The sequence below is a fragment of the Natrix helvetica genome (genome assembly GCF_964273705.1).
Source record: "Natrix helvetica genome assembly, chromosome: 1".
Lineage (NCBI taxonomy): Eukaryota > Metazoa > Chordata > Lepidosauria > Squamata > Natricidae > Natrix > Natrix helvetica.
In genome coordinates, this window is record NC_138548.1 from 141,916,109 (window position 1) to 141,940,122 (window position 24,014).

Below are 24,014 nucleotides of genomic sequence, written 5' to 3' on the forward strand. Positions count from 1 at the left end.
TTAAGATAATTTTAAATAAATTTGCTCCTTTACTGGAAAAAAGAATTGGGAGAGGGGGGGGAATAAATATATTCATATATTATACTGAGCCATAATCATTCATAGGAGGGGTGAAATCCTCCCGGTTTGGCCCGGTCCCGCCCGAACCAGTAGGAACGATTTTCCTTGGTTCTGAGAACCGGTAGTGAAAAAAATAGATTCCGACGATCGCATACCTCAGCTGTGAGCCACGCAATCGGTGGAAGCTTTCCCCCCGCTTTTTAAAGCATTTTTTTCTTGCCAGTCACCAGAACCGGCAGGGAAAAAATGCTTTAAAAGGTTTTTTAAAAAGCTTCCAACAATCGTGCGGTTCACAGCTAAGCTGCGTGATCGTCGGAAGCTATTTTTTTCACTTTTTAAAGCATTTTTCCCCTGCCAGTTTGGGTGAACTGGTAGAGAAAAAATGCTTTAAGGGGGGACGGGTTGGCCATGCCCACCCAGTCACATGACCTCCACCACCAAGCCATGCCCATAGAACCAGGGGGGGGGGGAGATTAGATTTCACCATTGATTCATAGTCCAACTTGGAAAAAATGCTTTCCTGCTCCTGAATGGGATCAGTGCTTCTTTATATAAACTGTCCTGGATGTTCCTCTTGCTATTGGTTTTCACTTTCGAACCTTTCTGTTTATTTTGCCACAAGGCGCCTGCCTCTTTTTAAAAACTAAAGTGGCTCCCCTTGTTTTCTCTCAACAACTGCTCTTTATTTCCCCCACCCTATCTTATCATCACGAAATCTTACTTATTTGGCAAAAAGGAAAGACTGCAACATCCCTGAATAGGCCTGCCTACAGGTCAGGGCTGAACCTTGTTTCCTATCTTCCTAAGTATCTTTTTCGCCTTCTCTGTTTAGAACAAGTGCCCAATTGCTGCTTTGTCCCTTTTGTCTCATTTCCTGAGAAGATTCTGTGACCGTTGTGCATGCATTTGCTTGAAAGGTGGAGGTCACGGTCTGTGGAAGCAGGCCGCTCGCACTGCTTTTGTCAACTGTAACATTAATGCTTGTTTTGTAAGGCATGGTAGAGCCTCCATGATACTTTGTACCAAGACTAACATTCTGATTCACCTATTAAATATTGCAGATTGGCCAGAATTTGTGCTAAATTGTCCTTGAAGAGAATACACTTAAAGACTATTGATGTGTCACGTTTCTCTTCACAAGGATCCATAATGTATTCTTTTTGAACCTGAAAAGAAATTTCAGTAGGATAGCAGATGCTTAAAGGCTGTTCTGGACGCAAAGGTTTTCTGCCTTATTTCTGTACGGCAAGGGAAACCAAATGTATTATTGAAAATGACACCCCGTCTATATTTTAACTTCATTTGCCTTGTGGTTTATTTAACTATAATTTGGTTAGCTATAATTGTCAAACTCTTGGCTCTGCAGAAGTTTTCAGTAACAGGGAACGTGGCAAGAAATTTTGCTTGTTAGAAACATCTCCTTTGGGAAATTGCATTTATTGTCAACACTGGAGTTTCTGTAGGGGGAAAAAATCATTTCAAAAATGAAGTCATTTTTGTCAAAAGCTTTTAAGAAAATCAGACACACGATCTCTGCTATTGCCATCATCCCTGTTATTGTAATGCACAGCGGCACTGTACAGGTAACCCTCACTTAACAACAATAATTGGTACTAAATTGCTACTAAATACAGTCATAAAACACAAAGTTATATGATCCAGCTGCTTAGTGGTGGCAGTTCTGGCAAGTCTCATGTTACCGTCATTAAGCAGGAACCATGCATGTTGTAAAGAGAGGACCTCACGTTATTACACTTTCCAAGTTTATGTTGACTTCCCCATTGACTTTGCTTGTGAGAAGTCAAAAGGCAAGGGCACAAATTGCAATCACGTGGCCATGGGATGCTGTAGTAGTTGGTAAATCTGGGCCTGTTGCTGAGCACCCAGATTGTAATCATATGTCCACAGGGTTACTGTGATGAATGGAATTTCAAGGACCTTTTTAACTACCACTGATTCAGCACCATCCCAAATTTGAACAGTTGCTGAATGAGTGATCGGTTAAATGGCCACCTGTATTACTATCCACAGTTCAGTGGCTAAGTCGCTGAGCTTGTCAATCAGAAAGTTCGGCGGTTCGAATCCCTAGCGCCGCATAATGGAGTGAGCTCCCGTTACTTGTCCCAGCTTCTGCCAACCCATCAGTTCGAAAACATGTAAAAATGCAAGTAGAAAAATAGGGACCACCTTGGTGGGAAGGTAACAGCGTTCCGTGCACCTTCCATGTTTAGTCATGCCGGCCACATGACCACAGAGACGTCTTCGGACAGCGCTGGCTCTTTGGCTTTAAAGCGGAGATGAGCACCGCCCCCTAGAGTCAAGAATGTGTGCGAGGGGAACTTTACCTTATTACTATCCACTGGATTTCTTTTGATTTAATTACTAGATACAATTAAAGGATCACAAACTGGTAGTTCACTTGAAAATAAATGAGATTAAAAGGTGATTAATAACAGTTTTATGTTCAGAGACATATCTATAAGTAACTTGTCTACTAGGGCTGTGTAAAGCCTTCGAAAGAGGTTCATCATTATTATGAGAGCATAAATAAAGCCCTTTTGAATTATGAAAGCAGCCGCATTTTCTGTAGTTTTAGCTGACCTTCACTTTGCTTTGAAGAAAGCCAAGCAAAGTGGATGCATGTTTAGAGACAGCTGGAGCTGTGCAAAACAAGTGCATGCATGAAAAATAAGGAGCTGTTTTTAATTATTAGAAAAGAACTGCTTCATACATACTCCTGCACATTCTGAAAAACCTCCTCCAAAAACTTTACACATCCCTCTTATGCACATATCTGTAGTAGTCCTGCTACAAAGTAGAGTGAAACAAGTCACTGCAGTTAGCATGATGAATGGTTTGGTGTTCAATTGTATAGTAAGAAATGGTACTATATTTGGTTCCGCTTCAAATAGCAAAGCTATGATTTTTGTCATGATACATTCACTTGTCATGATACATTCACATATTAAAAAACACAGGTTGCCATAAGTGCTAATGCTGTATGCACATGATATATCTTTATCCTTACATTACTTAAGCAAATGAAGTCAATTGGGGATTTCTAATAATTTATTTCAATGATATGTAGTATCATTGCTTTGAACAATTTAAAATATTGATTAGCTATTTGTTTTATATTTTCTTTTGTAATATTAATTGATTTCCTTTTCTTTCCTGATTTAGATTTGAAGAAAACTCTTGCAGTCTTACTGGATAATATATTGCAGCGTATTGGGAAGCTTGAGTCTAAGGTTGAGAACCTTGTAATCAATGGCACAGGTGCAAATTCCACAAATAGTACCACCACTGCAATTCCTAGTTTGGGGACAGCTGAAAAACTGAATGTTGCAGGTAGGTCTGAAAACTCTTTGTTTCTACCCTTTAATTGTGAACTATATAGCACAATATAAAATAGTCTAAAATAGATGTTATTATTATTATTACTTTAAAGATTCAGGGGAGGAGAGAGGAGAGGAAGCAAACTAAGAATAGTTCCTCAATTAGCAACCATCAAAATTACAATAAAACAAAAGGAAGGGAGTTACGACCTGTGACCAAAGTTACAGCTGCTGCAGCACCTCACAGTCACATGATAAAAATTAGGATTTTTGGTAGCAGGATCTGATGCCAACCAGATCAGCCTTCTCTGTGATGATCAAGTCAAAAATAAAGGGGAGGGGCTTACTAAGATTTTCCTATGCCATTTCAGACATAATGAAACATTAAGAGGAAATACCTCATATCTATATTTCATGACAACAAAGTGTTCTAAAACATTAGTTTAAATAATAGTTTTAAGTTAAAGGATATGCTTGCTTGCTTCAGTTTATGTTTGGATGGCCAACCCTAACCCTTTACAGTTATACACAAATTGTAAGCTTTTTATAAGCAAACTATGAGCAATTCCTATCTTCAGGTTTGGAATTAAGCCAATGTAAAGATTGTTTTTTTTAAAAAAATCATTTACCTGCAAATGTAGTCTATTAGTTCTTGGCCTTAAATTCAGAATATATGTTTTATAAGCATTTGCTTCTGAGAGACTTTTGGAAGTCAAATATTTATCTTTGGTTTAAAGGCATAACAACGCCTCTAAGTAAAGATTTATTCTGCTTGTTTGAAGTTGAATTTCCAACTAAAATATTAGCCGTTTTTATTGTAGATTCTGAAATACAAACATTTGCTTTCTTTTTTGATGTTGTTCAATGGTCTTTATCCTGTGTTAAGTGGCAGATGCTCCTTTTAGGCAGTAATTGTTCAAAACTTCTCAAGCCAAAAGATGAAACTATATTATGAAATGCTTTCCAATGTAATGTGAACCTGGCAGCTGTGTGGTATTGCTTAAAAAAGTAATAAGGGCGTAATGAATGAGTAACATTTTCTGTTTTGCATTGTATTCCCTCAGGGCTATCTGTTCTGAGCTATATCCTGACAGCTGTTACAGCTGTATGATTATTTAATTTATATCCTGCCTTTCATGTAAGATATAAATGTGGTGGGGAAATACGTTTTATTCTCTCAGCAACTTTGTAGGTTGGTGTAAGAAATGGGACGTATCGTAGTGACTCATGAGTTTCATGATTGGGTGGGCACTTGGGATTGGCTATCCCTTGTTACAATCCAACATCTGAACCACTATGTCACATTGGCCACTGTCTTTATTTGCTTTTCCTTTCCAGCATATGTGACACAGGATAAGATAACTCCTTCCTTGCATATTCTTTTTTCCTCCACTCTTCTTATCACTCCTTTTATCTGTTATGGAATCAGGCCAGAATGACAGTATCAAGATCAATCATATTCCCATTCCTCATGCACATTCATTGAATACTGGGTAAGGTAAAAGTTACCCCTGTCCAATTGTGTCCAACTTTGGAACGCTGTGCTTATCTCTGTTTCTTGGCCGACGGAGCCAGCATTGTTCAGTGACATTTTCCATGGTTATGTGGCCAGCATGAATATATGCCAAAGGTGTGTGGAACTCTGTTAAGTGGTACCCTATTTATCTTCTTGCATTTGCATGCTTTTGAACTGCTAGGTGAGAAGGAGTTGAGGCAAGTAATGGGAGCTCACCCCATTGCACAGCACTCGGGTCTCGAACCCCAGCTGTCAGTTTTCCAGCTGACAACCTCAGGGTCTTTAACCACTGAGCCAACACGCCTCCTGGTCTGGGACCAAATCATGACAGAAAAATAAGTCTTTTGCAGACTTCTCTTTGAATTGCTTACAGATCATCTACTGAGTGACAGGCATAGAGCGCAGCCAAATTAGTGATTGTATATAGGTTTCCTGTGTTTTCTAAAATGTCAGCTGTCCAGATTAAGTTAATTAGGCACAGGCTTGTCTTAATTACTGTGATAGTCTTGGCAGTTATCATGGCTTGTATCAAGCTCTGCCTTCTCTTCTTCCAAGGCCCTTGTTCTCATAGACTTCTCCCTTTAGTATCCATAGATTTGTCTTTCATAACCTGCATATCATATTGATGTAGCAGTTGCCAAAAATACTAAAGTACTGTGATTCTGCCTAGAAATTTGGAAGCTGCAGTGCAATCATATCTGGGTATACCAGGTTGGACTGTTGTCAATCCCTTCATAACTCTTCCATTAGGAAGTAATCCATTTGTATCAGCAACTTGAACTTTTTTGTATCTATGTAGTAAATAAATTACATTTGCACTTAAGATGCAAGCATGTTACCTTCTTGATTTTATTTCTTCTGCTTTTACATTACATTCACTGAGCACTCATGGTGGTTTAATACCATATAATAAAAAAGCCACATAACCATAAAGTAAAAGTAGCGTATGATTAAAAATGTGCATTGGACATAATCAACAACAGTTATTTTAACTGTTAAAATCTTTTTTGAACGGTTCTGTTTTCACAGTCCCAGGTTATTTGGAGATAGGTTGCTGTTTGGCTTTCTATGGAGAAGTTGTTCCAAAGGGTTGGAGCCATAACTGAGAAGCATTTTGCTTCAGTCTTACAAAGTTTCCTGCAAAAGGAACTCTTGATATTCTACACAGGATGTCCAGAATAGGTGGACAGATACTACTTAAAAGAAATAATCCTGCAGATATCGAGGCACTAAGCCATATAAGAATTTATCGATCGAAAGCCAATACAGGTAGTTCTTGACTTACAACAGTTCATTTTTGAACAAAGTTACAGCGATGCTGAAAAAAGTGGCTTACAACCATTTTTCACACAACCATTGCAGCACCCCCATAGTCACGTGATCAAAATTCAGATGCTGGGCAACTGGTTCATATTTATAAAAGTTGTAGCTCACTTAGCAACAGACATTTTGGGCTCAATTGTGGTGGTAAGACAAGGACTGCTTGTACTTTGAATTATATTGTGATAAAAGTGCACCAATGCATTAACATTGCATTGAAATAGGAGCTCTCACAGAGCTGACTGCTGCATTTTGCATCTTCTTCCAAATAACACTATAAAGTCAGTCATGAGACATTGCAGTATGATCAGAAGTAGCCAGGGCATCTCCTCCAGGAATGGATGCAGTAGATAATGCCAATATGGCTTCCTATCTGGCAATAGGCATGCGTTTAGGAGGCCTGCCAAGATCTGGACTTGCTCCATCAGGAAGTCTTCAGTTTATGAATTGTCATCTTGTTCCTGTTGCAAGTTCAAGATAGTAGAAACACCAAGGAAGATGCATGTACATAAATTCCTTTTAAAAGTGTTTTATTATAAAAATAAGTTTTTTTTAATTAAAAAGAAAAATGACTTAACACTTTTTAGTTCCACAGCTATCCTCTCTTATCTCTCTAACCCATGGTATTTTTACATAAAGCCTAAAATGTTTGATATAGTTAAGGGAAATCAGGAGCTTGAAAAGGTTATTTCAAATGTTTGGGTTGACATTCCCATCCTAAGAGAGTTTTCATACTTCAGTAACTGCCAACAAAGCTACTATTAATAGAGCAAGCCAAAATTAGATATTACAGGGCTACAGAGAAAAGTTCTGCTGAAAAAAAAACTATTTTAAGAATAGAACTGGATGTAGAGAATTACTGCTCCTTTACTGTGGTTATTGCTACACAAGGATTGAAATAGTCTTGTCTGCTTTAGTTATTATTTGCATCACATTTTATGTCTGAGTTCAGACCACCTACTACCTACTGGTAGGTTCCACCCCATTATATGATTTTTCAAGCATTCCTGCTAAGCAGAAGGGTACATGGCTATAAGCTAATCATGCCTACTCCGAACTCATTTCCATATGATGCAAATTAACAGAATCCATATGATACAGATTGAGCTTTATCATGTGTAACAAACATGTCAGCTAAAAACTCGCCTACAGCTCTTGAGGGCCCATCAGATTATATCAATGTCCAGTGATAAATCATTATAATAGATTTTTTTCTTATTGTCAGGCTAGGGGGCGAAAAGAACTGTTTATCTAAATGAACTAAATAAAATAAAGTGGTCTGACTGTGACAGTGGGGTCAACTTCCCATTACCTCACTGTAAAATGTTTGCCCAGTCAATGCCAATACAAGAGTGTGGCACAAAGTATACATTGGTTTACAGTCTTGTTTGTTGTCATGGCAACCTTGAATTCCTGAGCTATTCTGGTTAAAGTTATCATAACATGAAAGTTGCTATGAAAAATTGTTAGCCTGGGAATCTTCAGCACGTCCAACAGGTTGCCAAAATTTTGGAATCCCATCTAAGTTGAATAACAAAATGAGAGAAAGTTTTACATCCTATGGTTCTCGCTAATATCAATTTCTGTCTGATTTTACACATGTAATGAAGTGTTTTAAATGCATGTATTTGTTGGAAAACCCCATTTTAATTTTAACAGGTTTAGAACCTTTATCTACTTTTCTTACTAAAATTGTCGTTCAGACCTTTCACTTCTATCAGCTAATTTAATGATAGCTGTATTTTAGTTTCACGAATAGGTTAATTGTATTTCTGGTTAAAAAGTTAGTTGTGCTTAATTATAAATGATGAACAATTATTTCCATTAATTCTTAATAACCTCTCATGTCTGAGCACATTTGATCCACATTCCATTTATTATTCCCTGGTTTCATGGCCCTTTTCCAATTTCCCAGCAGAGAGATGAGGAAGAAGACAGCGCTGCATTTTCAGAACTCCATTTGTACCTCAGCAATGATTCATCCTCACAGTCAGCTGAGGTGGAAAAAATGCTAATATATTCTCATGTGTTTAATATTACGTATTACATTGTGTTAATTTTTCTTCTTCAGATCTCATTAATGGAGCCCAGGAACAGTGTGAATTGCCTCCTATGGATGGTTTTCCGCACTGTGAAGGCAAAATAAAAGTAAGTGTCATCTGTTACACCATTTATTTGTCTGGATGTATTCATTCTGCAACAGAAAATGTTCTAATGCTCCCATTTCATTTGACAATTTGTTAATTGATCAAAAGACCAGGGGTCAAAAAAAACCCACAATGTTCTCTTAGCATGTGACATACTACTATGTGAGTATGATAACTGAAGCAAAGTGTCTAATAATTCATAAGGGGTCGAGTAATGGATAAGGCCTTGATCCAGATGCCAAAAATAATGTATAAACTTCTTCTTTATGAAGAAATTGAGTAGTAAAATGTTCCGGATTGCAGTTATATTTGAAGGACAAGGATAAAAAGAGCCCTTCTGTGAGGAGATGGGCCTCGTAAGAATTTTGATATAAATATATAAATAAAATATTAGAGGTTTTTGGTATCTTTTACTGAGATAAACCTGTTCGGATGAACTCAATATAAACAATGTAAACTTCCTGCCACCGATGTGGGTCATGCACCCTATAAATGATAGCAATTATCTCTTCCTGATAACTGAAGTTTGCCTTGACCTTGTTGATTTAAAATGCTATTACAGCAGCTTCCTGAGAATTAATTAATTGTTTACTTAATGTTGCAGTCTAGGTTCATAAGAACCCAAACCTGTTGACTGAAGGCATATTTTTTATTATTATTATTATTATTATTATTATTATTATTATTATTATTATTATTATTATTATTATTATTATTATTGCTTTCCTTTCTAGTGGATGAAAGATATGTGGAGATCTGATCCTTGTTATGCAAGTTACGGTGTTGATGGGTCCACGTGCTCATTCTTTATTTACCTCAGTGAGGTCAGTAAATTTTCATTTCAACAAATATATTAAAGTTTAGTGAAGTTTTAGAGCATCACAAGTCAGCCACTCTCCTTTGCCTGCTAAAGTTGTCTTAACCAACCAAAAGTGTCAAGTGGAATAACAGTAATTCTTGACTTATAACCAATCACTTAATGACCACACAGTTACAACAGACCTCCCCGGAGATATTTAGAACCTGGTTCCAATGAGCGGACAGAGGAACAATCATGTGACTGCATTTTGGGCACTCAGCAACCAGCTGCCAAACCCAAGGACCCAAGAACAACACGAGGAATTACTTCATTGTAATTTCTTTACCGATGATCCATTACAGTCCTAAATTGAGGACTACCTGTATAAGCACACTTTCCCTGGTCAGTGGCTGCTTTTGATGTTGCTAGTTGTATTAAATATGCTCAACTACAGTGCCAGAGTCAATACAATTCCTTTGTTCCTATTACATTTTAACCAAAGCCCAATTTAATTCAGGTATATTATATTGAATAAAAATAAACACAGTTATTATTGATTTGTTAATTATTGACTTAGTATGTATGCACAAAGTAATAATTAATAATTGATAATAAATGAGTCAGAGTTAATAATTGTTACTGTAATTATTTATGACTCCTGTCTGTCTGTGTTTTTTTTTACTTCGGTCATTGCAGTGTCCTATTAAAGTATTTTAATTTGTTTCAGATAATTCCTTGTCCTTTTATTATACTATATAAAACCAATGCTCTTCCCGTTGTTATGAAACTGCAGAGGAAGGTCTGGGACAAGTTATTGCAAGTTCCTATGTGTTTTGCAGACCGGCCACTTCTGTTTTGAACAGTGTTGTACGCTCATTTGTTCCCAGTTGGTATCCCTGCATGTTACAACAGGACAGAGTTAATGCTTCAATTTGTTCCAATTCATACATAACAATTTGCTGTTAGCTGTACACAGCACCAAGGTTCTACTTATGAACAGAAAAAGAAAAGGAGAAGGGGCAAAAAGTATTTCAAGCAGATCTTACTTGAAACTGGTAAATGGCCTCACAATTTAAAAAAAAATATGTTCAGTCAGTGTGAGATTGTGCTGAAATGTAGTCAAGAGTGCTAGGTAGCTTCTTCCCAGAGAGCAAAGATGCAGTGGAAATTGGAACAGGAAGAGAGTAAAATGGATTCTTCCTAGCAGTTCACAGAGTATATCTATAGTTATACAGATAGTTGTTTTAATCCAGCAAAATTGTACGTGAACAGCAATAAAGAAGCTACTCAGAAGTAACTCCCTTGTTCTTGGTTTATGGGGCCTGATAAATGTTTTATCAGTCAAAAGTCTTACGCTGATCATTGTCTAATTTAAGCAGTGTAGTTCAGTTTATTGCAATGTATAGTTTTGTAGGTAAACATTTTGAGCAGCTGCTATCTGGATGCTGCAATGATTCAGAGATCCCATGTAGTTCAGTGTGAATTGACTAATTATCCATGATGGATAATAAATCATTGGTAGTATGCTGAATGGCTTGTGCCTTCTGTTTCTGTCCTGCACTTATTTTGGTAGTGGGGCAAGGTAATTTTTTGTTGCCTTTCGTCACACTCCACTCTAATGATCTGAACAGAGGTGGGTTTCTGCTGGCATTACTGATGGTTCGGTGCGCACCCAATATAAATAGGTCTGTGCATGCATTTTAAAAGGTCAAAAAAGATGTTGCAGTGATCAGGGAACCGGTTCGGGGGCATGGCGAGCATGCCGTTCCTACCGGTTCGGAGACCCAGTTGCCATTTCCACTACCGGTTCAACCGAACTGGTGCGAACCGATAGGAACTTTCCCCTGGATCTGAAGCCAGAAGAAGCAATAAAGTCTGGAAGAAGGATTTTCTATTTTATTTTCCCCCCACAATTAAATGAAGGAGGAAAAATGGTAAAAACAAAACAAAAGTTTCTCCTTTTTCCTTCTAAATTCTAAGGTAAATGGTTCTTTCCTAGTTTTGAACCATTAGTTGCTGCATAATCCATTTCAACTATTTGTTTTTTTGTTGGTCCATACACTATTCTTCATTATATAGGTCAGTGTTGGCGAACCTTTTTTGGCTCGAGTGCCAAAAGCGGGGGGAGCGCAGTGGGGTTGTGCGTGGGCGTGCCACACCCATAATCCTATGCACACGACCCCAGCACATAGAGGTGCGTGCATGACCCATTTTTGGCGTGCTTTTTTCGCCCTCCCTGGGCTCCAAATGGTTTGTAGGAGCCTGGGGAGGGTGAAAACAGCCTCCCCCACCCCCAGAGGCCCTCCGGAGGCTTCAGGAGCTTCCCTGAAGCCTCCAGAGTGCAAAAAACTGGCCCTATGGGCAAACCAGAAGTTCTGGTTTGCTCATAGGACTGGTTTTAGCCCTCCAGAGCCTTCAGGAGGCTTCCCTGAAGGCTCCGGGGGGCAAAAATGACCTATGAAGTGAACGGAAATCACTTCCTGTTTGCTCGTAGGGTGTTTTTTTGCCCTCTGGAGTCTTCAGGGAAGTCTCCTGAAGCCCCCGGAAGGTTCAGGAGGGCTAAAACCAGCCCTACGAGCAAACTAGAAGTACATTCTTGTACTTCATTTAAAATTTTCGTACTTCAAGGAAGCGGAGGGCAAAAAATGGCCTCAAAAGAAGCATATGCACGCTGGCCAGCTGACAGGGCAACGCCTCACGTGCCCTGACAAATGGCTCTGCATGCCACCTGTGGCACACATGCCATAGGTTCTCCATCACTGATATAGGTAGTATACACATGTTTAACAAGGACAGTCTATGACAGTGATGGCGAACCTTTTTTCTACGGCGTGCCAGAATTGCGTGCACGCTCGCTACTGCACCCCCCGCGTGCCCACTCAATTCCCCACACAACTGCGCATGCGCACGTGACACACACACACACACACACACACACCGTGCATGCACCCCCTCCCCCATGCTCCGGAGGCTTTCATTCTCTTTGAGAGCCGCCTTGCTTGCCCCGGCGCCAGACTAGCGCTGCCGGGGAGAAATCAGCAGGAGGGGGAGAAGAACACAAACTTCTGCTAGGGATGCCTTCTCCCCCCCTCGCCTCCCCCTGATCTCTCCCTGGCAGCGCTCGCCTCACGCGGCCGCAAAGTGTGCGTGTGCATTTGTGTAATGGGGTCTGGCTGGGACCGATCAGCTGAGAGGCTGGCAAAGAAGCGGCGCTCGGAGGAAGAAGGCAGAGATGCTGGCTGGCATTCGCTTCCCTTACTTTTTGCCGCCGCCGCCCCGGCAGGACGGAGCATTACCACCCCCTCCCTGCTGGTTGCAGCCCAGGCCCTGCCTGCCTTGCTTAGCTGAAAGTGGCGAGGGAGCAAGTCGCGATGAGCAGGAAGGGAAATGAGCGCTGGCCACTATCCCTGCCTGTTCGCGGCAGTGGGGAAGACTTCTTTGCCAGCCTCTCAGGTGATCGGTCCCATCCAGCCCATTACACACACACACACACACATACCGCTTGTTGCCGCGCAAGACCAGAGCTGCTGGGGAGAAATCTGGGAGGGGGAGAAGAAAACAATCTTCTGCTAGGGATGGTCTTCTCCCCCCTCTCCCCCTGATTTCTCCCCAGCAGCGCTCACCTTGCACGGCAACAAGTGGGGTGTGTGTGTGTGGCTGGTGCTCATTTCCCTTCCTGCTCATCGCGGCTTGCTCCCTCGCCACTTTCAGCTAAGCAGGGCATGCGGGGCCTGGGCTGCAACCAGCAGGGAGTGGGTGGTAATGCTCCTTCCTGCCGGGGCAGCGGCGGCGAAAAGTAAGGGAAGCGAATGCCAGCCAGCATCTCTGAGTTTGAGTTTGAGTTTTATTAAATTTATATACCGCCCCCCTCTCCCCGCAGGGACTCGGGGCGGTGTACAGACAGTACATATAAAACAACAAAGCAGGAACAACAAAACATTAGACAACCAACATAAACATACGGTCTGTATAATGCCCGAACTCATTTCTAGTTAAAAACGATCTAAAACCAAATTAAAACCCCAAAATTTACAATACTAAAAAAGCCATCCAGGAAGGTCAGTAATAGATTGTACTTGTGATTACAATTAGGCCAGGCCGGCTAGTCGGAACAGGTGGGTCTTGAGTTTCTTACGGAAGGAGCGGAGATCAACAGTAGTTCTAATATCAGGGGGGAGTTCGTTCCAGAGGGTTGGGCCCATCACAGAGAAGGCCCTACTCCTGGGCACCGCCCGCCCGCATTGTCTAGCGGAGGGTACCCGGAGGAGACCCTCCCTGTGTGAGCGGATTGGTCGTAGGGATGTATGGGGTAGAATGCGATCTCGCAAATAACTAGGTCCTGAGCCATGAAGCGCTTTGAAGATGACAATCAACACCTTGAAACGCACTCGAAAAGCCACAGGCAGCCAGTGCAGCTCGCGCAGAAGTGGTGTTACATGGGAGTACTCCCCATAATTGTCCGCGCAGCTGCATTCTGAACCAACTGGAGCCTTCGGGTGAATCTCAAGGGGAGCCCCATGTAGATCTCTGCCTTCTTCCTCTGAGCGCCGCTTCTTTGCCAGCCTCTCAGCTGATCGGTCCCAGCCAGACCCCCTTTACACACATGCACACACACACTTTGCTGCCGCGCGAGGTGAGCGCTGCCAAGGCGTCCCAGTACCAGGGCTGAAGGGGTGGCGGTGGCGAGGACGGGCGGCCAAGGGCTTCCCTCCCTCCCCACCCAAGCAGACTTCTTGCACGGCTACAGCCTGCGGCTCTGATGAGGATCCACGGTCCGGAGAGCTGCTGCTTCCAGCGGCATATATTCTGCCAGGCTCTTGGCGGCGTCTTTTTGCAGTTAGCTCGCCCCCCCACCAGCAGCTCCTCTGCCAGCATCCCGGCTGGAAGCAAAAGTGCAACAGCCGCTGTTGGGGAAGGGAGGAAGGGGTGGTGGTCACCTGTTCTCGCCACTGCCACCCCTTCACCCCTGGTAATGGCAACTGTTGCACTGCTGCTTCCAGCCGGGATGCTGGCGGAGGAGCTGCTGGTGGGGAGGCGAGCTAACCGCATAAAGATGCCACCAAGGGCCTGGAAGAATATATCCCGCTGGAAGCGGCAGCACTCCGGACCGCGGATCCTCATCAGAGGCACAGCCTGGAGCTGTGCAAGAAGCCCACTTAGGTGGGAGGGAGGGAAGCCCTGGCAGCTATCACAGTGCCACTTCTGGCTGGTGTGGGAGTGGCTGCAGGGACCGGCTGGCCGCTCCTGCCCTTCCCCTTGTGGCTGCCGCTGCCGCTGCTTTTCTGAAGTGCCCGAGCCGGCCAAGCCCTTCGGACTGCAGATGAGCCATGGGCTGGAGGGCGAGGGCCACGCAAGAAGCCCACTCGGGCAGGGAGGGAGGGAAACCCCGACCACAGCTCTGCTCTACTAAGCGACGGCCGGGATCCCCTCTCCCCGTCTTTTGGCACGCGCGGCCCTTGCTCTTCCTGTTGGTGTTTTTTGCGTGCGCATGTGCACACTGAAAACAAGGTCATTTTCCTGGCGTGCGCATGCGCACCGGGCGGCTCCTCTTCTGTTTTCTGGCATGCCAATGCACGTAAAGACCAGCTGGATGCTGCGCCCGAACCCGGAAGAGCAACTGGTGATGGCTCCGCGTGCCAGGAGAAATGGCTCTGCGTGCCACTTCCGGCACGCGTGCCATAGGTTCACCATCACGGGTCTATGATTTGTTGTCTACAGAGGAAAAAGTCTTAATATAATTGAAAAGGCAAAAAATGAATGTCTGTGTGAAACTCTCTTGCGTTTTCCGTTATTTATTAAATAACTCTAATGTGATCAAGTACCTTTGTATCTTGATTTTTTAAAATGCAAACTTATTGATTATTGTATCAAATAATACAATAATTTGATATTGTATTATGCTGAATAAACACTTGTTTGTTTCATAGTTTTTATCTCCTGATAATTTATCAGCCTTGATTGTAGATGACACAGAATAGTGTGTGCAACGTCTATGTGTGTAGCTGTTTAGTTACTTTATTTTTGTACGTTTTGTGTCAGCCTTCAGTAGATAAGAAGTTAGCTTGTTAATATCTCCCTCATCAACACGTATTCCTGGCATGTAATTGTAAATCTTGTTGTCAATATCTTTTTACAGACAGCCTACATAAGCATATTATAGAGGATACAATAAACCTTGTTCACCAAAATACCTTCAAAAGAAATGTGATTAAATGATTTATTTAACAACTCTGGCAAGAAAGGTCATAGAACATGGAGCAAAAATAACTTATGCTTGCAACAAACATTTTGGCTCAATTGTGGTTGTAAGTTGAGGACTATCTGTATTTGCTGTAGAATGTCATAAATAGTGCCCATATTAATGTGATTTTGGGGCCATGCCAGGCATTCTTAACTGGGTATTTTTGTAATTTTTACCGATATATTTAGATTTAAATAGACAACCAATATAGGATAATCATTTTATGTTTTATAATATGTGGTGTTTTATTGTTTGGTTTTTTTTTATTTTAATAGGTTGATAGTCCACATTGAGAAATTTGGTAATTGGCACATTAACAGTTGTAACAGATAATAACAGCAATGGCCAAAAAATTAGCTAGTGTTAGAAACCATTACTTGTTTGACATGTAGCCTACTTTGCCATACGCTCTGATAGACTAAAACTAATTAGCGATTGGAAAGAAAGGACTAATTAAATTGTAATCAGTTATGTTGCATTTGTTCTTTTGTATCTTTTATTGGATGGTAGCTATTCTATCAGATAGATTAAGTTCATAAAAATGCTGGAAACCTAGTTCAATGCTATGTATGGATACGGTTCTTTTCCAAATTAATTTTTATTAAAGAAGTCTTTAACAGAATAAATACAAATGTAAAGAAAAATAAAAGTTATAAGTAAATAAGAAATAAATAAAGAGGAAAAGAAAGAGGAAAAGGAAAAAGATATAAAGAAGTGGATCCCTTATGTTTTTTATTGTGAATATTTACAATTTACAGAAGTTACAATTTTCCATAATTTACAGTTGTCTGTCCATTAATCCCAGCAATAAAAGTTAATCTTTAAAATTCTTTGTATTGCTGTATGTATTTAAACCCAGAATTTTCAAGCTTTTTTACAAATGCACCAAGCATGATAAAATGATGCATCATGTTTTTCACATTGCCGTGTACAAATATGGTTCTAAGTGACTAATAATGCCTGCATTAATTTCACAGATCCATTATAAAACCCATATTAAGTATTACTTTATCTGTTCAGTAGCTATCTTCTGGTAATATGCTGTTGATCTACTGGGCTTATTTGGAATTTTAAAAATATGTAGATACCCTTCCAAGATACAGTTTTTGCAGGAAGACAGTACATATTTATTTGTACTACAATATTTTAATAGATGAATGAATGTTTTAGTAGTATATTCCCATCCATCCATTAGGAAGTATGGGCCTAACTTTGCCATTTCATACTTCAGCTTTGTAAAATTCATGTTATTTTCAGTAAGGCTTAGATATATGTATGTATGTGGGGCATTTAATCCCATTGGGCATAATTTTTTATAAGCCCCTTTCTTGTAGAATTCAGGTTTTTTCTTTTTTTCTTTTAGCAAAGCTTTGTGCTTTACTGCTAGTGTGGTTATGAATGAGAACTAATAATTTTGAAAGGCTGCCTATTTTTCTTTCTTTCTGAAATCTACAGTACTAGCTAGAATATTAGATGACTGATGTTCTGGCTAAAAGTCAACTCTTGAATTACAAAGGGCTCATACATTTCTATATTGTTCAAAGGTACTGGGTCACCTGGCAAAAGATTTGAACTTCTGCTATGGGAAACAAAGAAGCGCCATCAGGATATTGATCACAAGTTATTTGGCATACATAATTAATCCTACCCTTCATGTTGCGGTTTATGCTAAGCATCTATAGATGAAAACTTAAGTATTAGAGATTGCAAGCATGAAAGGAAATTTTTGTATCCGTTACAACAATGTGGTTATATGAATTAGTCTTGCTAATGAAAGTCACTTGGAATCTACGTTTTTATAGGATTGTTTGTTAAAATGGACAGTGGTGGAGAATTAACTGTTTCTGATATGGCTGAAAGCTGAATGCTAACTGTTGTGGCTACGTCTAAAGTAGTTTGGGAGAATTAGAAACAAATGCAAGTAGAAATTTTTATAGTAAGAAGTTACCGTGTTTCCCCGAAAATAAGTGCTTGACCTTATTTTCGGGGAGGTCTTATTATTTTTGAGGTGCAGGAGGCGGGAGCATGGTCACCTCATGGCTGCTGCTGTGGCAGCGCAACACAGCTGCTTGTCAGCTGGATGCTTTTCAATCAAAGCACCGCTCAGCTATAGGAGTAAATGGTGGTAGGTAAGGCATGTCACTGGGCCTGCCGTTCTTTTTGTGGCGGCCATTAGCGTGACAGAAGAGGCACAGTGGCTAGGGTTGCGGGAACAGCCATTAGGTAAGGTTGTGTGGGGTATGTTCCCCCTCTTTCCCCTCTTCTGACTTCACCTCCTCACCTCTTCTTGTTTGCGCAGCAAGAACCAGAGGAAATGGTGGGGACTGGCTGTGCATGCGGTTAAATATTTTTGGGGAGGGCTTATTTTAACCTGTGTGCTCAAAAGCCCCTTTGGGCTTATTATCTGGGGAGGTCTTACTTTGGGAAACAGGGTAGATATATTAAGGGAAATCTAATTGGGAAAAAAAAATATTATTTTATTTTCAACTTCATCACTGGTGGAAATCTTCCGAAGATAGGGGTGCCACACTGTAGCTTTTCATTTAAAATATTGAAAACATATTTAATTGTAACATTAGCTTGACTATAACTCTTTTCTGCACTGGTGCTGTGCCTACTTAGTTTTACCAAGACACAGGTATCAAACTCGTGCATCACGAGACATACCGTGATGTTTTTCCCCTTCGCGGAGCTGGGGTGGGCATGGCCTGCATATGACGCATCTGGGCCATAAGCCACCAGTTTCACACCCCTCCTCTAAGACATAGAAGAGCTGCATAATGATCTGGTATGATGGTTGTACATGCAGTTTATATACATCAGAAAAAAGTTGCGTATGGTTCAAGGAGATGCATCTGTGCAAATAAGTGCCATTATAATATTTTAATATATGAAGATTCTTTCTTCAGGATTAATCATTTAAATTGGAACAATTCAAAAGCAAACTCACTGATACAATTGATGAACAATTGCCCATTTCAGAATATACTTTATTTTTTGTTCTATTTTTTTAAATTGTGGAAATACTGATGATTAATTAATTCTAATAAAATATGCAGGATTGGATTCTAGTCATAAAATAATGTTATATGAGTATTTTTAATACTGACTTTGTTCCAAGTTACCAGATCAGTATCTCTGCCCCTCTCCCAAATGTTTCTCAATGTTCTGATGCTTGTGGACTACGTCTCCAAAATATTTTGGCTATCATTTTTTTTTTACACATAAGAACATTTTCCTTCATTCAATCTTTGTGGAAACATTTCCAGTGTGGACACTGCTCAATCCAAGGGTATGCTTGATGAGAAGAACTTTTTAAAAAAACAACCCACCCCAGAAGTAAAAAGTATGTGAATGTAAAATAACCCTTCATTTAATCTGGAGTGACTTTTTTACTGTAATCTGGAGTGACTTTTTTTAAAAAAAACTTTCTTTTACTTTATAAGCATTCATGGGTGGTTACATACCTTCCATTTCAGCATTGCCACCCCTGTATTTTATTTCCAGATTGGTTTATCCATTTTCAGCATATATACTGGTAATCACCTACTTCTCTAGCTTTTAAGTTTGAATGTGTTATTTTCTGGATTTTTTAAATATCAGGATGAAAGGACCAAAGGAAATTACTTTAATTTTTTTTCTAGGAATAAGCACTCCAATAAAGAAATGCATTGTGTTAATATTGGTCTGCATGGCAATTGATATTGAAATAAGCTGAAATAATTTTTGCACAAGGCCTTTTAAAGACTCAAAGGGCCAAAGGAAGAATGAATATTCATTATTCTCTCACACACACAATTCTTCCTCTTATATGTAGCTTTTTCTCTTTTTCTTTTGAAGTCAGGTATGAGTGAAAGCAAACCCAAATATTGAAATAATTGAATGGAAGGAAGTACAATGTTTAATATCACAGCAATGATCCTTTCAAGTTCTGAACCATGTTTTGAATGGTCTTTTTCCACATAGCCCAAAAACTCTGTATGTCTCTTCCTCCAGCATGTGTATACTGAGAAGGTGAACATTGATAGTGAACAGAAGCATTGTTTAAATATGACATTTATTCCCAAGTAGTATGTTTGTTGTTCTATCTATCAGGAATTAGATTATCTTCTAATGATTTCTTACTGCATGGTAAACAATGTATATTTGGAAGTCCTTAGGCCTTGGTGTGTAGTTTCATCTTGTGGATAGCATTTTAGACATTATTTGATAACTGAAAGCCAGCAACTAGTTTTTGAATTTCAATACTCATCCCCAAAGCAATAGAAACTGCATGAGGGTGAGTTCTCACATGCTCAAAGAAGTTAACCCAATATCACATCTTGCTGTTATTGTAACATGACAAAGATTGAAACCAGGCCGCCCTCCCCAAAATAGGGGAGCAGTCAGCCTTATGCACAATTCAGGCAACAATAAAGAATGGGAAAATGGAACGTTGCTGTCACTTTTTATAAATCTTGTATTGGATGCATGCAAGTTACTGGAATTATTTCATAAGGACTTCCTTGCTCTCTTCAATACAATTCCTTATTAGAATTTCCTGGGTTCTTATATGCTTAATTGGCTCCAGTTTGGCCTGCCAAGCAAAAATTTAACTATCTATGATGCATCATGTGATGAGTATCATATCTTCATTTCTAAAATTTGTAGTGGCCTGGAATGAACCTCCCCAATTTGGTGCTATTGGATATTCTGCCTGGGAATTTAGAGCATCCCTCCCCCACAAAAAATATTTAAAGAGCAGCTAATCTGGGGTCTGTTCTGTCTTCCAGGCTAAGTGAATATTCTGATAGTATTTCCAGATCTTGAGAACTATTGTTTTTATGTTACTGATATGACCTCCTAATAAAAGGTAACCAATTTATTGAAGGACAGAAACCTTTAGAAGTGAAGCTATTTCCTGTATCTTTTGAACTTCTTTGCTCTTTTTGCTAACTTGCTAAAACATTTTTGTCACCTGCTGAACTTTAGGGTTGTTATGTGTGCTATTAAATGAGGATGGAATTACATCAGCAAAGTACACAGTTGGTCATTTTATTGGATTCTGAAGCTTAACCTAACACTTTTGCAGGTTGAAAATTGGTGTCCTCGTTTACCCTGGAGAGCAAAAAATCCCAATGAAGAAATGGATCAGAAGACAACGGTAAACCTTACTCCAATTTAAAATTGGCTTTGGAATTGTTTTAGTTTTTATAAAATAGATTTCTCAATGTTTCCACTAAGAAAAATAAAGTATAGAGAGTAACACAGAGAATTAGTCCAACTGCATCATCTGATATTCTGATAATGGCTTGCCCTATTATCCCCCCCCCTTTCGCCCCCTTATTACTATGGAAAATACCAGTATGTTGGAAATAAGTTTTGAGAAAAATAAATTAAAAATTAAACCACTCAGCAAATATTTATGCACATGGCTCAATTTGTAATGACTGGATTTATTGAATTTGCAAAAGGTATTTGAGATTTAAGTTCAGAATCTTTATTTGGCAGTAGTCAGTGAGCTGTGTTTGGATGTAACATATCTTTACCAGAATTTTGATAAGTAAGGGAGCCAAATATGATAAATCGGAATTTTTCAAGGATCCCCAAGTGCCATTGCTAGATTTCAGAAATATCTTGTATATCTTTGTATAATTGTCCTTCTATTGTCATATTCAATCAATTAGCAACTCAGTTTAATTATCATGTATAAAAGTGAATCACAAACCTCTGCTTCACAATCTCTCCTTATCAGTTTCATATTTGTCCATATTCCATATTTTAACCTTTATTTATCTTTCCATTAACATATTCAATCAATTAGCAACTCATTTTTATTGTCACATTTAGGAGTAAACGTCTTATCTCAGCTTTATATTTTCCCATATAACAATTTCTAGCTGTCTGATTTTTTCCTAGTAAGTCTTTTGTCCCACTTCTCTATTCCTGCCTTCTCCCTTTTCTTTGTTTTGACACGTCCACCCTCTTCAATTTTTCCCAAGCCAAATATATTCCCCAAATATAAAAGAATATATGTAAGAGAAATCTTTTATATTTCCCTCTATAGGGGCGTAACCTCCTTCTTCAAATTTCCTTATGCCACTGACAACTTCCGAAACCTCTTTTGTCTGCTTTTTATTTCCTTTTGTTGGGACACATCCCCCCTTTTCAATTCTTCCTATACTATTCCCAAATCCAATGGAGTTTTTTGTCTGCTTTTTATTTCCAACCGTTTCTACTCCTTCATTATCTCTCCGCCCTTCTTCCTTCTCTTCTTCTTTAAATACCTGTTTCTCTGAGTTCAGAATTCTATTTAGGCTTGATTTTAATAGTGTATGCATATTTTTATAATTTCACATAGTTCTTCAAATTCCCAGCTTTCCATAATGTCCAGTTCCAAAATTACAGTTAATTATACAGTTCTTATTTCAGAGTTCTGGTCCACCTTAAATTTATCTAATTCATCTGCTGTGGAAAAGAGCGACAGGAACCATCTTGATCTTTTGTTCTTCCTTAATGTCCAGTTCCAAAATTGCAGTTAGTTATACAGAACTTATTTCAAAGTTCTGGTCCACCTTAAATTTAGCTAATTCAACTAATGTGAAAATGGAAGAGAAGCTGGAGCCATATTGATCTTTTGCAGAAAAAAAGAAGAAAAACTTCGTATTTTCCCAGTTCTTGATTTTGTTATTATTTTTTTCCCTTGCTACTTTCCACCTCTCGTTGGTTATAGTTGCTCAAAATATATTAATTGGAACAAAGTTGCATACAGCCAAACTTGGGTATGTTTCTCTTCGCTCCTGCTTTTCCAAGTTCTGATTTATGGCAGTTGGTTAATTAAAACTTCCCGCACAGGCAAGATTAGGTTATCAGTTGTCAGTAAGAAAATAGTGCTTTTTTCTTGAACTTTTTCCCTTGTTGCATTCCATCTCTCATTAATTGGAGTTGCTTAAGATATATTAGTTGGAAGAAATTTGGGTGAAGTAAATCCTTCGGAATGTTGGTTTCTATTTCAAATCCAAAACCAAATTTAGAGTTTATATTTGAGTGGGTTTGTTGCTTCACTGCTTTCTCCCTTTCTGTCCAAATTCTTTCAAACAAATGGCTTTTTGGGGGACTTGTGTTTCAACCTTCCATTTTTCCTTTCTTTCTTTCCTTTTGCCAAAATTCAGATCTGTCTATTAATATTATTTGTGCTCTCAAGATTCTTTGCCTTTTCCAAGTTTGGATTTATGACTGTGGGTTAAATGAATTTTCTTACCGATCTTTCATATCATCCTCACACTCCTGTTCAGTTGCTTTGGCTGAAAGCCAGGTTCTTATGTTGCCATGCTGCCGCCCCAACTCTGATTCAGAGGGAAAATCTCCAACCTGCGGGGGACCTGTTGTCTCCCCCTGGGTCTGATGAGACGCTGCCCCTTCTTCGCCACCCCTCCAGGGAGGTTCTGACTCAAAAAGGGTCTCAGAATTGGTTTGTCAGACAGGGTTCATGTGAGGCTCTTGAAAACTCCCCCCCCCCCCACACACACATCTGTTCAGCTGGAGAACTTCCAGTCAAACGTATGTTCCTTAAATTTAATGAAAATGAAACTACAACCTCTCGCTTACACAAACACACAGAGAAATTTTGATTTTGCATTACCATTGATTTTTTAAATGTATTATTTAGTTGAAAGCTGAAATCAGAACCAATTTTGATTTGCTGTATAAAATGATGTCAAGACACGAAGAATTCCGGTGGATGGTGCTGCGAATAAAAAGGATGGCTGACACTTGGATAGAAGCAATAAAATCACTTGCTGAAAAGCAAAACTTGGAAAAGAGAAAACGAAAAAAAGTGAGTTTACTACATAAAAAATATTTTATATTGTTTAAACTTGAAAAGCACATTGCAACTTCATATACCTAAAAGGGAAAGCCCCCTTGAGTGGAGCTCTAGTTCTGTTAATGAGATGGACAGGTCTACGTAGTTTTCTTGACAATAACTCAGTGCCACAGCCCATGGTCTATCTAGATCAGGGATTCCCAATATTTTCTATACCCCGCGTCGCTAGAACGCTTCTGATATATTCTCGCACCCCTTAGAAAAGTAAATAATTTTATGCATATAATTATGCATATACACTATAATTTTGAAACTTCTAAACCCAAGTTTTCACACCCCCTGGAATATCGTCTCACACCCCCAGTTGGGAACCCCTGATTTGGAAGATAGTGCTGAAATTCTTATGTCTGTTTGATACTTTGCAGCCTGCGAATTAGGCAAAATGCTGCATGCAGCATAACTTTGTCCATACAGATACCGCAGGTGGACTAACTTACAAAAAATAAAAACCCATTACACCCAAGGGACTGAAATTTGAGAAAGTAGTTGCTGCTTCAGTTCTGAGGAGCTGTTGCTACTTCAGTGATACCTTCACACTACGGTCATGTGACCCTCACATTCACCATTTCCTGATACTTTTAAGATGGACACTTGCACAATCCTTGCTTTCTTTCCCAGCAGCTGTTTACCTGCTTGCTTAGAAAGGAAGCAAAGGGGAGGAGGAAGGAACACTGAGGATCCACAAGATACCCTTCTCAGCCCACTCTGTGCCCTCTTTGACCCCAGCTA

General features: G+C 39.7%; 1 protein-coding gene across 5 annotated transcripts in view; it reads left to right on the top strand.

The window, feature by feature from the left end:
* MGAT5 (alpha-1,6-mannosylglycoprotein 6-beta-N-acetylglucosaminyltransferase) overlaps positions 1 to 24,014 on the top strand; it is a 140,051-nt gene that overhangs the window by 80,318 nt on the left and 35,719 nt on the right. For all 5 annotated transcript variants that reach the window (XM_081939016.1, XM_081939013.1, XM_081939012.1 and 2 more), the window contains exons 3-7: positions 3,244 to 3,411; positions 8,306 to 8,382; positions 9,116 to 9,205; positions 20,493 to 20,564; positions 23,070 to 23,237. In XM_081939016.1, coding sequence (XP_081795142.1) covers positions 3,244 to 3,411; positions 8,306 to 8,382; positions 9,116 to 9,205; positions 20,493 to 20,564; positions 23,070 to 23,237 — 575 coding nt within the window. The remainder of the gene's footprint in view (positions 1 to 3,243; positions 3,412 to 8,305; positions 8,383 to 9,115; positions 9,206 to 20,492; positions 20,565 to 23,069; positions 23,238 to 24,014) is intronic.